Source organism: Cheilinus undulatus, linkage group 9 (assembly GCF_018320785.1).
Source record: "Cheilinus undulatus linkage group 9, ASM1832078v1, whole genome shotgun sequence".
NCBI classification, from domain to species: domain Eukaryota; kingdom Metazoa; phylum Chordata; class Actinopteri; order Labriformes; family Labridae; genus Cheilinus; species Cheilinus undulatus.
In genome coordinates this window covers 2,386,529-2,402,356 of record NC_054873.1, presented here as the reverse complement: position 1 = coordinate 2,402,356, position 15,828 = coordinate 2,386,529, and the positions used below count along the sequence as shown (strand labels likewise).

General features: G+C 39.9%; 1 protein-coding gene across 2 annotated transcripts in view; it reads right to left on the bottom strand.

Annotated features, from left to right (window-relative positions):
* Positions 1–15,828, bottom strand: part of immp2l (inner mitochondrial membrane peptidase subunit 2) — a 207,672-nt gene that overhangs the window by 160,679 nt on the left and 31,165 nt on the right. For both annotated transcript variants that reach the window (XM_041796636.1, XM_041796635.1), the window contains exon 3: positions 10,457–10,560. In XM_041796636.1, the coding sequence (XP_041652570.1) occupies positions 10,457–10,560 (104 nt within the window). The remainder of the gene's footprint in view (positions 1–10,456; positions 10,561–15,828) is intronic.

Genomic DNA, 15,828 nt, shown 5'->3' with positions numbered 1-15,828 from the left:
GTTTTGTGACTGAGCCTCAGAGCCAAGAATGTGGCTCTCAACACTTCTCACAATATTCAATCACACAAGACAAATGGAGGCAGCTCGAGAGCTTGACGTTGTCAAAATAAGATGGGCATTTTTTTAAACCATAAGAACATAATGTACAACGGCGTGTTAGGGCCTAAGAGATCTAAAACTTAAAAAACAATAAAAGTATCTGTTTATTTTGGAGGAAAAGAATAAAAATAAGGGCCTCATGGTTAGATCACACCCCATGTATGCAAGCGGCCCAGCCTTCAAGTCCAGCCCATGGCTCTTTTACCACATGTCCTCCCTGTTTCAAACTATCTGCTGTTCTATCAATGGGTTAAAAAGCCCCAAAACATATATCTTAAAACAGCAACATATTTTGGGGGGATTATAAAGTTGTGTATTTGCAAAAAAAACAAACTCAGCACTTGAGAGTTTAAGACATAAAAAATTTATGATAAAAAAAAAATATAAATTTTAAAGTTTAAAAAGTGAACAACTGTGACATTATAAATTGAAAAAATTTAAGTTTTTACAGTAAAACAAAAAAATACAACATTGCAAAGTCGTAAATTTACAAGAAATTAATCTAAAAATAGTGTTTGGACAGCCCAAGCTTACAAAAATGTCTCTTCTTAGTCTGGATGGTCATGATAATGTAATAATTCTGGGCTAAAATCACATGATTTACTTTTGCTCAGTCCCAGTAAGAACTAGAAAAGCACTCAGAGAACGCGGACCTCCACCATTAGTCCTATCTCCCAACAGTGAAGAATCCCTAAAAAATATTCCTGGATCCAGAAGGTGATCTGGATCATTCCTAAAACCTAATTCCCAGATTACTCCCTCCCCGGTGGGATGGAGACACGGTGAGGCTAAGCATTGGCTTTGCTACGTGTGGACTGTCATGGCGGAAGCACCCGTGGTCTCACTGAACAACTGGAAGTCATGGCAGAGGGTGAATATTCCTCTATTCCTCCCAGCATTGTGAGTAGTCTCGCTACAATCTGCTGTCTTTCTCTCTGTTACGCTCCGACTCGTCTCCTAGATCGGGCGTGCGTCTTTCAAACTCTATAAACTCCAAAACTTTGAATAGAAACACATCCAAATGCTGCTGGGATTGAAGTTACTCATGTCCGCCATCTCCTGGTGTAAAGTAGTAACAGCGCAGACCTCCACCATTAGCCCTATCTCCCAATAGCACAGAATCCTTTAAAAAACTCCTGGATCCAGACGGTGATCCAGATCAATCCCAAAATTTAATCAGTTCTTCCTTTTTCCATTTCTGACATTTCCTGAAAATTGCATCAGAATCCGTCCACAACTTTTTGAGTTATGTTGCTAACAAACAAACAAACAAACCCTGCTGATCACACAACCTCCTTGGTGGAGGTAAAAAGCAACATATTTCTGAGGGGATTATAAAGTTGTGTAGTTGCAAGAAACCAAACTCAGCATTTTAGAGTCTAAGACATTAAAAATTTGTGATAAAAAATAGAAATTTTAAAGCTTATAAAGTCAACAGCTGTAACATAATTTTTTTACAGTGAAAAAAAAGAAAATAACATTGCAAAGTCATAAATTTACAAGAAACCAATCTGAAAACAGTGTTTGGACAGCCTGAGCTTACAAAAATGTCTGGATGGTCATGATAATGTAATAATTCTGGGCTAAAATCACATGATTTACTTTTGCTCAGTCCCAGTAAGAACTTCGATTTAATGAGGCTCTCAACTGTAGAACTAGCGTGAGGAAAACGGCGCCAGCTGGTTGGATTTCTCCATGCAATCTACTATTTTTAACTTTATAACCTCAAAATTCTAAATTTTGGTTCACAAAAATGTAAGACTTTTTAAACTTGAGAATTTGGATTGATTTTTTTTGTTCAAGAATTAACAGATCCTTCCTCTTTCTTTATTCTTATTCTTTATTACAAATGTAAAAAAAATAAAAATACTAATATAAAAGGTAAAAAAAACAATCAGAGATAGCCACCATAAACAGTCACCCATGTATATGCAAAATACAAAAAGAAAGACTGTTGACAATATCTTGCATTTGTTGCACATTTACATGTTCAAAAAGGAGTAGGAAGAAGTATTAAACTTATTTAATCCTACCCCTTTTATTACTAATTACTACTGTCGAGTTTTAATTTTTCCATAATTATAACATTTACAACATTCACCATCTATTCAGGAACCAATGGTTCTTATCATATATTGACTATAACATAAGCTACATATAAACAAATAAACAATAATATTTCACGTATATATACCACTTAATTTCTATACATATGACATCCCATAGGCACATATAGAAAATGACACCCTCTTTATTTGTCACATTTTTAGGGTGCCCTCATCGGCGCCAATATGCTGTTTATATTTAGGCGTCCTTTTTGGGATTTTGTCAAATAAAACAACCAAAATTGATGTTAAATTTTCAGAGTGGGTACTGTGAGGCTTAACTTTTCTTAAATATGAGTAGAGGGCGCCTAAAGAACAAAGGGTTGGGCTTCCTGGAAACAGCAGAAAGCATGATGTGGTGTAGGAGTAGAGCAATAACTGACAGAGTCGTCTGCATACAGATGAAACTTGCAGTAGGAACATGATGACTGATACTGTTGGTATGAAGTGTTAATATCAGGGGTCCCAGGACTGAGGCTGGTGGAACGCCTTCGTTTACTGAAAGACACTGAGAGGAAAAGCCGTGAGCTTGCACACACTCCAGTCTGACAGATAAGTAAGTGTCAAACCAAACAGTTTTGGTTAAAACAGATTGTAGAAATAAGGCTTTTGGCCTTTTCTGGGATATGGACTAGAAAAATGTAGAATATCAGAAGTCTTATCCTTTAAATGTTAGCAGAAAAATAGGATAGATGATCGGAGGTAAGGTGGAGGACATTTCCTTCACTGAATTGGACAAAAACACCAAAATAAAAATGTCAGAGTTGAACGAGAAAAACAGAGAGAAAGACAGAGAGCGTGTCAGTCAGCTGGATAATGGCCGTCTAAAAGAAACGTCTTTAAGAGCCACAGAGTATGTATGAGTTCACCTCCTTTTTACCATAATGCTACAGAAATGTAAGTCATTATTTCAGCTCATAGACTAAAACACAAACACTGAGCTCATTTATTTCCTCTCCTTGTTATCCCTGCGTTGTTGTTCTTCCTGCGTTTCTCATCGTTTATAGTCTCTGTTTGTCGTCTCGTTCAGGATGAGATGTTTTTAGAAACCCCACAGGCGTTTTATGTTTCCTCACCTGAACAGTTTGTACTTCATTTCCTCTCTGTTTCCCCCCCAGTGTCTCCCAGCACTTTTTGAAAAATCGAAGTGAAAAAATTAAGCATGAGGTTTTGGCATCTGGGATTGATCTCTGGGGACTGAGGAAGAGGAGGTGAGAAGGTGAACCGAAGACAAATAACAAGGAGAGAGTCTTTAAAATGCTGTGTATGACACCGCTGATTAAAATTAATGTCACAGGGATATTAACATGCTTAAAGGGCTGCAGGAGTCTGAATACTGTCAGAGCAGCTCGAAATTCTCAGGCTGTACCTCAGCTTTTCCTAAACTTAGCGCCTGTTTTTTAATGGTTGCCTATTGGCTGAGTAAAATGCCTCAAAATATCAACGTTTATTTTTCCTAATTTCAGCAGAACTTGGCTTTATTTTGTTCTTACACTGTGTGAGGAGTTGTCACTCTTGCATCCTTCCTATTTCCTCCTTTTCATGTCCTCCTTCTCTTTTGTCCATCTTCTTTTCTAATCTCCTGTAAAGCACTTTGAAGCAGAGTTGAATAAAAGGTGTTATACAAAGAAATGCAACTGTTACACCATTTCACACTGAGTGCACGCAGCTTAATTGGCTTAATAAATACAAAACCAGACATTTACCCAACAAAAAAGTATTTCCTTTTTCAAAATAAAGGTACTTCTGCAAAGTGCAATAAAGACACAATTGTAAACTTAAAGGCCTCTCTGCATGCACTTTGAAAACCTTTAACGAGCTACTGAAAACAAAAATAGTTGCAGCCTTTTATGTGATTATGTAATTGCACAACCTGACATCGTGATTGCAACTGCAATTAGATTAATTATGCAGCAGTTTGGACTCTAGGGATGTGTGGTAGTAATACTGTATCCTGTGGTATTGAAAAATAGCCACGGTTTTGCTTTCATTTCTATCTTGAAGACGGCGCTGAAGATAAATTCCTTCAGCGTACGTGTCTGTTCCCGGCAGCATCAACTTTATTAAACAGACACATTTTAGCTCCTGGCCTTTATCTGGTTTATCAAGAAACAGACATCAAACATACACTATACTGCCAAAAGTATTCACTCACCCATTCAAATAATGTACATCAGGTGTTCCAATCACTTCCATGTCCACAGGTGTATAAAATCATCACCTAGGCATGCAGACTGTTTCTACAAACATTAGTGAAAGAATGGCTCGCTCTCAGGAGCTCAGTGAATTCCAGCGTGGTACTGTGATAGGATGCCACCATGCAACAAGTCCAGAGGTGAAATTTCCTGGCTCCTAAATATTGCACAGTCAACTGTCAGTGGGATTATAACAAAATGGAACCCACTGGGAACGACAGCAACTCAGCCACCAAGTGGTAGGCCACCTAAAATGCCGGAGCGGGGTCAGCGGATGCTGAGGCGCATAGTGCACAGAGGTTGCCAAATCTCTGCAGAGTCAAACTTCATGTGGCCTTCAGATTAGCTCCAGAACAGTGGTAGAGAGCTTCATGAATGGGTTTCCATGGCCTAGCAGCTGCATCCAAGCCATACATCACCAAGTGCAATGCAAAGTGTCGATTGCAGTGGTGGAAAGCACGCCGCCACTGGACTCTAGAGCAGTGGAAACGCCTTCTCTGGAGTGACCAATCACGCTTCTCTATCTGGCAATCTGATGGACAAGTCTGGGTTTGGTGGTTGCCAGGAGAACGGTACTTGTCTGACTGCATTGTGCCAAGTGTAAAGTTTGGTGGCCCCTTCCTGTTCCAACATGACTGTGCACCAGTGCAAAAGCAAGGTCCATAAAGACATGGATGAGAGAGTTTGGTGTGGATCAACTTGACTGGCCTGCACAGAGTCCTGACCTCAACCCCACAGAACACCTTTGGGATGAATTAGAGAGGAGACTGAGAGCCAGGCCTTCTGGGCCAACATCAGTGTGTGACCTCACAAATGCACTTCTGGAAGAATGGTCAAAAATTCCCATAAACACACTCCTAAACCTTGTGGAAAGCCTTCCCAGAAGAGTTGAAGCTGTTATAGCTGCAAAGGGTGGACCGACGTCATATCAAACCCTATGGATTAAGAATGGGATGCCACTTAAGGCAAGTGAGTGAATACTTTTGGCAATATAGTGTATCACTGACAGATGCAAGCATCATAATGCCGTCATAGTCATCAGTAGTGCTATTAAATAAATCATAAATGGGTGAATTTAGAGCTAAACTCAACAGTAGAGGCCTCGTCATTGCAGTCTAAAATTTAGGGCTGAACGATTTGCAAAAATAATCTAATTGCGATTTGAAATGTGATTATTTAGGTTCCTCATTTTTCCTGTTGTTCAACAAACATGAGCAAGAAATCATTCTATATTATAACAAGTACAATATTAGAAAAGTTCAACTGTGGCTAAATAAAAAAAAAAAGATCTTACTGCCATTTTGGCTCACATAGAAATTTTGATATCAATTGCTTTATTGAAGGAGATGAAGAAAAATAAATGCATGAGCAAGAAAAGTAAGATTTTTGTAAAAAAAAAAATAAATAAATAAATAAAAAAGATATTTGAAGGTTTGAATAATGTATCAAGTAGTGATACCCAACGCGTGGCTCTTTTATGTCTTCATTTTAATTATTATTGCCCCAGAAAACCTTGAAAAAGGAAACTTTTTTGCACTTTTTCACCCATTTTTTTCACTTTCACCCATTTAAGCTACCTTTTGCCATTTAATACCACTCTTTTCCTACTTTTCTGCCCTTTTTTGCCACTTTTTTGCTGCTTTTATCCCATTTTACCTATTAGGGCTATCTTTTGCCATTTAATATCACTTTTTCACTACTTTTTTGCCACTTTATACCCATTTTTTGCCACTTTTATCCCATTTTGCCCTTTTTCATCCTTTGTTCTCTGCATTTTCACCCATTTAAGCTACTTATTGTCATTAAATACCACTTTTTTCCTAGTTTTTGCCCATTTTAGTCACTTTTCACTCATTTTTTTTCCACGGTTTAGCCACTTTTGAACCATTTCATGCCAACTGTAACTCATTTTTTGGCACTGCTCACCCATTTTTGCTACTTTCTGACCCTTTTTCCAACTTTCCTTCTCATTTTTGCCCCTTTTCACCCATTTTTGTTGCTGTTTGACCATTTTTGCAACCTTTAACTTGTTGTTATTGCTACTTAAGCTGTTTTGCCATTTTTCACCACTTAGATTGTGGCTATTTCAAAGGTTTTTTCAACTATTTGGCTCTTTGGTTGAGCAGGGTTGAGTTACACTGGTATAAAGGATAAAAAAGAAACAAGATTGTATGAAACTGGTATTTTGACACTTTTCAGGTTAAAGAAACATTGCACTGTCTGCGATTTGAATATTGCAACATGCCATATTGCGATTTAATCTAATTTGCGATTAATTGCCCAGCCCTACTAAAAATACACACACACTGGATGTGTTTTTTAATAAATGCAGGCCATCTGTTCATCATTCCAACCCAAAGTACAAAAAAAGTTAAGAAAAGTCTGAATCTAGCATTCTCCAGGTAAACTAGGTAGAAGTTTTCAGCCCCGGCCCCTCCGTGTCCCTCATGTGTCTCAAACCTGCCGCCCTGGCAGACTAAGCGCCTCACTCCTCTCACTGAACGCAGCTTCAGCGTCTGTCCAGGAACCAGAAACAGCCGCTCAGAGCTTCAGACGCTCGTCGGCTGTCACCAACATCCTCCACTCAAAGCAAACATGGGACAGGCTGCCGCCGCAGCGGGATGAAGCTCGCCGCTTCTGAAGGTTTGCGTGGCGGCTGAGCTTTCCATGAATATTCATAGACGCTGAAACTTCAACACAACTCCCCTGCTGATCCAAGATGGCTGTCATCAAACCCTAAACAAGCACGACACCAGCCAAGAGCGGGGACGCCTTTCATGTCTTGTGGTACACATTCGCAACCAGCGGGACACATTTCCTCCCCGTCCTGTAGAAAATGATGTTTTGCAGGAATCAGCTGCGAGGACGCTCGGAGGCGAGTGGTTGTGTTCACAGCCGAACATAAAATCAATCAGGTTTGTAACGGTCTGCACGGAGAGCGTGACAAACAGCCACGGCAGCTCAGACACAACCGTCCCCTCAGAAAATGAGAAGCATTCTGTAAATAACACATTACTCCATGGGATTCTTTTAAAAAGACAGACAATTAAAGGCCTGAGTCTATCTCCCTGCAGTCTCACAGCTTCACATTTGAAATTTACATATTCTCTGCATATGATGGATGTGGCTGTTTGAGGGATTTGGAGTAAATCCTTGGCGATGCAGCGAGGCGATGCCGGCCTGTTTCACGTGTGGAGAACAGACGTATCTATAAAAGTCCCTCTGCTTTAAAGAAAGGCTGCCAGGTGAACAGTTGGTGTGAAGATGTGAAGGCAAACAAACCCAGAAGGAGGGCAGGGAGGAGGTTTGGAGCTGATAATGCCACCAGGACTGATCTAAATGTCAGTACGCTACACTCGTGAACTTTAAAGACACCCTCATCTTAAGGCTCTGTAAGCTCGAGGTCCATCCAGCAGCGCGAAGCTGCACCGTGCCGTCTTTATCCTCCACAAACGCTAAGAAGAACTTCACTTTGTCCAACACAGGAGCTAAACGTGGGCGTCTCAGCATCAGAGGGAGTTAACCCTTTAGAGGTCCTAGTGACATTTTGGATATTCATTTATAAAAATGTTCAGATTATCATCTCATTTCCTTAAATTAGCCTAAAATGGCTAAGCTACACAAAACCGACACATTTGCTCCTAAGGACCAAAAATGTCCCATTGAAAACCATTGAGAATGCCATTTTTGATCCCACATTTATCTCAACAGAAACTAATGCATTCCTTTATTTCAAGATGTCATTTTGGGCTACTAGCTTTCAATTTTTAATTTTTATACTTGTCCACCAGGTGGCGCTACTTTTACCATTCAGAGCATGCTGCAAGTTTTCACATGTTGTCCTGTTTTCTGCAAGGTTGCCTTACTACTAAAATTTAAGTGTGTAAACGTCTCAAGCACCACCTGTTCACTACAGCCTACAGTCTTCACTAAACCACCCCTTACACTCATCCTACCCCTCACATAGTTTGTCCATGTCTATGTGTTCCTGTAAAGCGTCCTTGGGTTTCTTGAAAGGCGCTATATAAATTCAAGATATTATTATTATTATTATTATTATTATTACAATGCTGTTGATGTTGGATAATGGTGTGTGTGGATGTGAGTGTATTTTATCTGAGTTGTGCAAACATACTGACCTTTATATTGTTAAAATCCAGAAAACAGTGGGGGGTGGGGGCAGAGAACTTATGTCATGATCTTCATTTTACCATATGTTTTGTATATGTTAAAACAACAATAAATAAAGTTAAAAAAAAAAAAAATCCAGAAAACATATTAACCCTATAGAACCCAGCGTAGCGCCGGCGCAACGATAAGCATATTCATTTTTGATTGGTGGTAGATTTGAAACCGGAGAAGATAGATGGATCATTCTTTTTGCATATAAAATCTGAGGAGTTACACTAACATTTCACACATTCACCGTGTTTCAGAGCACTTTTTCATTGCAGTGATGAGTTTGTAAAAATACACAATAAAATGCACATAACAAAAATCTTTATAAACGAGACCACGGGTATTTGCAGCACTTGCTACATTGAAATAAACGTCATCACGTTGTGGGCATGAACTGTCACATGATTCTTAAGTGTCCCTACCTCACAGGCTCCCCACCCCAACAACAGGAAACCCAAAAACGGCCCTACAGTATGTAAAAATGTAAGAATATGTCCTGGTGGACTTGCACAATGGTAGGTTTTAAAGGGTTAATATAAATATAATAAATATCGGATATGAATAATTCAGACTTAAGTAGTTTTTAAAGACTGACTCGTTTAAAGGGAATAAATAAAAAAATGTTATATATCTTTTACAGCTGATTTTAAGAAGCTGACAATTTTTGTCCTTAGGACTTTGAGTGTGAGTTTTTTTTAAATCCGAAAAAGGAAAAAAAATAAAAATAATGATGCATTAAAATCAATGCTGCTGATCACTGAGCCATCTCAGGCCTTGATAAAAACAATAACCAAATACACTTTGAAAATGTATTTCATAGAAATTATTATTTATTCTTTTTGTGATATAAAAAACAGTGGAGTTGAACTTACTGGCCTTTAAGTGGTTGGAATCCCCCAAAAATATGAATATAAATATAATAAATATATGATATGTATATGGCAGACTGGTGTGTTTTTAAAAGACTGACTCATTTAAAGTGGAAAAATATTAATATCTATTATTTTTCATGAGTTTTTGGAAAGCAGACATTTTTGTCCTAAGGGACTCATGTGTTAGGATTATTACAGGAACTCTTAAGGGTAAAATTACCATAAAAGCCGCTGCTCTGCCAGGAATAGACACAGAACAACAACAACAACACATAAAGTCCCAGAGAGATGGACTGCTAACTACGGAGTCAGAGGAGGGACATATGAATATGTAAAAGATAAAAGAGATGTGGAAATTTAGAGAGAACAGAAGAATAAGTGATAAGAAAGTTCTCGAAATAGAAATGTCTGCTTAGTGCCATCCTGCAGACACGCCTTAATCGACTACACTGAAATAAATCAGTGAGTTAAAACATTTAGTAAAACTGTAGCATAAAGAATTCTAAAATATGGATAAACATGATATTTTTGAGAACATAAATCCATAGAAACATATAAAAGCAGTGTATCAGGGAGCAGTCCGGGTACTTCAGTAATGATCAAACTAAAACCAGCAAACGTTCAGCCTCTGACAAGCTTGTGTGGACTTACCTGAACAGGTAATACAAACTTCTACAAATGCTAGCTAAGAACAGGATAACCAGCACTTAAACTAAGGACAACTAAGCTTTTTTTGTCTCTGCTTTGAGCATACCAGTGAAAATGTCAGCTGATGTTTGACTATAAGAAAAAGACATGAAAAGGAGAGGAAATAAAGATGTTGGAAGAAGAGAAAAGATCCAGTGTTTTAATGAAACGGCTCGGTGAGAGCCACGCCTTTCCTGAGTGAAAGGCCTGTCAGAGTTTTATGGAGGATTTGCTCTAACATCCACAGGTAGTTCAGGTGTTTTTCAGGTGTGTCTGTCTTTGGTAAAGAAAGCAGCTTTTAAATAAAGGTGTTACTCACAGGACGGAGACGATGTCGCCTCGCTGGACCTGGTACTTCCTCACACTCCAGCGGTTCAGCAGGACCACGTCACAGTCCGACCCCCCCTCTGGGTTCAAGAACGGCTGCAGACATAAAAAACACAGGAAACATCTAGAAAGTTTGTTTTATTCTTATCAGATGTCCTTCATCCCTCCTCCAGACAATTTATCAGCACATAGTTTTCATTCTCCTCTACTTTCAATCTCCATTTATGTTAAAACATCACCAAACTGTAGACACGGCTCCAACACTGCATCCTCACATAATGAGAGGCTGACATCAGGCTTTAAAATAGTACCAAGAACAGAATCTGCCATTTTTATGAGTTTAGGTACTTAGGATTGGTATCTTTGAGTACTCCATGACGTATCCAGTCTTTTCTTGCCCCTGTTCCAACTTTTTTGCCATAATCAGACTGAGAGTAGCTGGATATTTCAAATCAAAAACAATGAATTGCATCCATTTGAGCTTATTGATCGCTACTTTAATTTCAGCTGTTTTCTGTTTTTACTGACGTTTTACACACTGTCTCATTTCTTGGGGAGTAAGGATTTGTACTCTAGACAGATACTAAATGGACAAAAGTATTCAGCCGCCTGACCGTTCCACCAACAAGGTGTGTAATGACACTGTACCCAAATCCATGCACCTTAATCTGGAGTTGCCCCCCCTTCTGCAGCTCTAACAGCCCCAACTCTTCTCTGAAGGCCCTCCACAGATTCTGGAGTGTTTCTGAGGGAACGTGTGTCCATTCATTCAATAGAAAAGGGCATTTCCTAAACTGCTGCCACACAGTTGGAAGCACAGCATTGTCCAGAATGTCTTGGTCTGCTGGAGCATTAAGACTGGCCTTCACTGGAGATAAGGGGCCTGAAAACAACCCCATACCATCATCCCTCCTCCACCAAACTTTACAGTCATTCAGGTAACGTTCTCCCAGCATCCTCCAAACCCAGACTCACCCATCTGACTGTAAACAGAGAAGGTGATTGGTCACTCCACAGTCCAGCGTCAGTGTGCTTTACTCCACTCCATCTGACGCTTGGCATTGGACTTGGTGATGTGAGGCTTGCATGCAGCTGTTGCCATGGAAACCCATTCATGAAGCTCCTGCTGCAGTGTTAAGACCCAAACATACCTGAGTGTACTGTTAGCAGAGCGAACTCTGCGTGGAATGTCTGCAGTCATCAGAGCTTCCATAGTCGAGTGCACTGCTGTGTAGTAGTTTCCTGTGAAATTTCCATGAAATCCTACATTGCCCACAATCCTTGCGTATTGTTTACATTTTTCTGTCATGGCGTCCTACACTGACGAAGCCTGCGGGCTTTGCAAAGCAATAAAATTAAGAGACGGTAGTATGTACAGCCATTTAATGCCACAAGAGATGAGGAAGGGGAGTATGCCATGTTGGTGAAGGACATGCAAAGTATTGGCGTGGAAAAACATTTTCATTACTTCCAAATGACACGTGAAAACTTTGATGATCTAGTTGGGCGCCAAGCCCCACTTCTTCTCCATCCTGGGAGTCACTGCTCACTCATCAACGCTGCACAGAGGAACAAAATGCAGGTCGGTGTCATATTAAATGCGGGTTGATGTGAAAAACACATGCCGAGCATTGTTTCATGTGACACCAGTACGCGGAGCAGAGTCCGCGCGGTCGTAAAATTTCAGCCTTGTGTGCACGAGCCCTGTGGACATCCGCTTTAAGTCCGCGTGGACTTCCGCGGAGTCCGTTCCACGTACGCCGAGTATGTTTGGGTCCTTAGTGTTTACATTAAAGCCAGCAGAAGTTCAGAACTCGGCAGCTGTGGAATCAGCAGAGTGTTGGAGTCTTTTAGCAGTCGTTGACCCCGCTCTATGATCTTACCTGGTCTTCTGCTTCATGGCTGAGCTGCTGTTGTTCCTAAACTCTTCCACTCTCTTATAATAATCACTGATAGCTGACTGTGGAATAACCAGCAAGGAGGAAATTTCACCAAATGTCTTATTGCAAAGGTGGCATCATCACAGCATCACGCTGGAAGTCACTGAGCTCTTCAGAAAATACAAAAGCACACCACATCGTATTGAACTGTCTGAATGGCATCACATTATGAGTATGCAGAACTGACGGCAGATCTTTAATGTGACGGCTATCAGTTGACAAACCAATGGATGGAGACATGGAAGTAAACATGAAGCCTCTGGCGGTTGTTGTTGGTGCAGAGGTATAGACGTCTTCCTGTCCTCTCTCTCTAAATCAAACCTCTCCCTCCTCCTTCATCGATCCACATGATAAAATTCTTCATATTAAGATTCACTGTTGTGTTAAATAAAACTCCAAACAACCATGTCCACCATGACAGCGCTATCACACGCTTGTCTGCGACCCCTCCCTTCATCATCATCATCATCAACAACAACAATAAAATCATTACCCTCACGTCTAACTCGGTGTCACTTTCTGGAAGGACCCGCGCGTGAAGAAGCCAGCGTCATGAAGACGGTTTCATTAAACGGGACGCGATCAGGCCATTTCACGCTCGCTTTGGTCATTGACAGAAAAACTCCTATCTGTCTGCTCTGAAATAAATATGTGAGAGAGCCGGCAGCCGGGGAGTTTATCAGATATACTCTGATACTTCATCAGCTCCTCTCACACTCACATTTCTCTATATTACACACCGAATCGTCTCTGAAATGGCCGCTAGATCTTTACCGATGTGACGGGATGGCAGCAGTGGAGACTGAGTTTTAATTCAGTTTTCAAGGAGATGATGCAAACACTGGAAAAACTTTGGAAACAAAAAAAAAAAAAGTTTATGCAGATAGAAATCACTGTAATCACAGATAAAGAGACTAAAACAATCGCTCTAACCTCTGACAGTCTGGAAATTAACCTTTGACCCTTAACGACACAACTGCAGTTTCTACTACAAATGGCTGTTCAAACCTGTACAACTGTCAATGATTGTCAAATCTCATAAACGCATATTTGATTCACAACAGAACAGAAACAACAGATCAACTGAGACATTTTATTATTTTATGGAAAATATTAGCTGTTTCTGAATTTGAAGGCAGCAACACATCTTAAAAACATAGGAACAGGACCAGTTGACTGGGGAGGAATGTTGTCCCATTCTTGTCTGATGTAGGATTCTAGCAGCTCTACAGTCCTGATGCTCCAAATGTTTTCTATCGGTGAAAGGTCTGGACTGCAGGCAGACCAGTTCAGGACCCAGACTCTTCTCCTGTGAAGCCATGCTGTTGTGATGGATGTGGTATGTGGTTTAGCATCGTCTTGCTGAAACAGTGTAAGCTTCCCACGCCATAGCCCAGTGGTTCTCAACCGTTTCAGCTTGCAACCCCCAAAACAAAGGTGCCAGAGACCGGGGACCCCCAGTGTAGCTGAAGGTGGCTGAACACAGCAACGCACATTAAAAACAGAATTAAAATAACTAAAATTGCTTAATAATGGCAAAAAATTGTGTTGCGTTCAAGTGGCAAAAATAGGTGGATATCTGGTGAAATGGGATGAAAATTGATATAAACTGGCAAGAAAGGGTTAGCAGAGGGCGAAATAGTCAGAAACAGGCAAAAATGTGGCTTAAAAAGTGGTAAAGGGGTTAATGGTGGCAATAATGTGTCAACAGAGCCAACAATAGTCAGAGAGTTGCAAGATTTAGTTTAGAAGTGGCAACAACAGGCAGAAGAAAGTGGGGGAAAGGGTTTAAAACTGACAAAAAATGGGTTTTAAGTTGCAAAAATATGTTAAAATTGGCAAAATTGGTGGGGAAAAGTGATAAAAATTGGTTCCAATTGGGCAAAATTGGTGAGAAGTGGCAACAGTGTGATTGAAAAATGTTCTTAGTTTTTTAAGGTATCTGGAGACCCCTTCTCAGTGTCTCGCGACCCCAAATGGGGTCCCAACCCCAATGTTGAGAACCCCTGCCATAGGCACCCCCATACCATCAGAGATGCAGGCTTTAGACCTGAGCCAGGAGAAAAAGCTGGATGCTCCCTCTCCTCTTTAGTCCACAGAACAGTTTTCCATGTTTCCTCTGACCACAGAACAGTTTTCCATGTTTCCTCTGACCACAGAACAGTTTTCCATGTTTCCTCAGTCCATGTTAAATGAGCTTTGGTCCAGAGAAGACGGACCACGGTGTTTCTGGATCCTGTTCACATATGGCTTCTTCTCTCCATGATCAGCTTTAACTGTCATTGGTGGATGGCACGGCCAGCTGTGTTGATAGACGATTTCTGGAATGTTCCTGAGCCCATGCAGTGATTTGAGTACAGAATCATGACTGTTTTTAATGCAGTGGCCCCTGAGGGCCCCTTCAGTCTTGTCCCTAGCAGAGATTTCTCCAGATTCTCTGAATGTTATCATGATATTATGGACTGTAGATGGAGGGAGATTCAGTTAGGGCTGGGTAATTCATCAAAAACTAGATTAAATCACAATACGGTCTGCCGCAATTTTCAAATCGCAGAAGATGCAATTTTTACTTAACTTGAAATTTGTGTCTAAATATCAGTTTAAAACTTCTTTTTTGCAGCAGAGATGTTGTGCATATCATGCAATCATCCACAGGCACTTTTTTTATAACAGTCTACAAAAATCATACTTCTTTGTATTTTTTTCTTATTAAATATGAGAATGACATCATAATTATAACTCCTTCTGTCCACAAATTCCTATCCAATTTGCAATACGAGTCAAAAACAATTAGATATTTTTCAGAATTGTTCAGCTCTAGTTTTAGCTGATAATGTGCTGGTTATAATTTAGACCGATTCATTGCTTGTGTTTGTTTGTTTAAAAACAGAATATAAGGAACTTAAGTAATAACCACAAATCAAATTGCAATAGCAAAACTGGGAAAAAAAAACGCAATTACATTATTTTCCTGAATGGTTCAGCCCTAGATTCAATATCTTTGCAATTTTACATTGAGGAACATTTTTCTGAAAATAATTCAACATTTTTCGATGCAGTTTTTTGCAGACTGTCATCTCTAAGATGCTCCTGTTATACCCAGTCACGTTCCTGCCCTGTTGCCAGTTAATCTAACTAGTTTCAGAATGCTGCTCCAGCTGTTTTTTTACCAGTTCCTTTTACTTTTCCAGCTTCCTGTTGGCCCGTCCCTACTTTTTTAAAATCTGCTGCTGCCATCAAATTCAAAGTGAGCAGATATTTTTACTGTAATGGTAAAATGTCTCAGTTTAGACATCTGATATGTTGTTTCTGTTCTGTTGTGAATCAAATATGGGTTTATGAGATTTAACAACCACTGACTTCTGTTTCAATTCACATTTTACATAGTGTCCCAACTTTATTGGAAATGCAGCAATTAATAAAT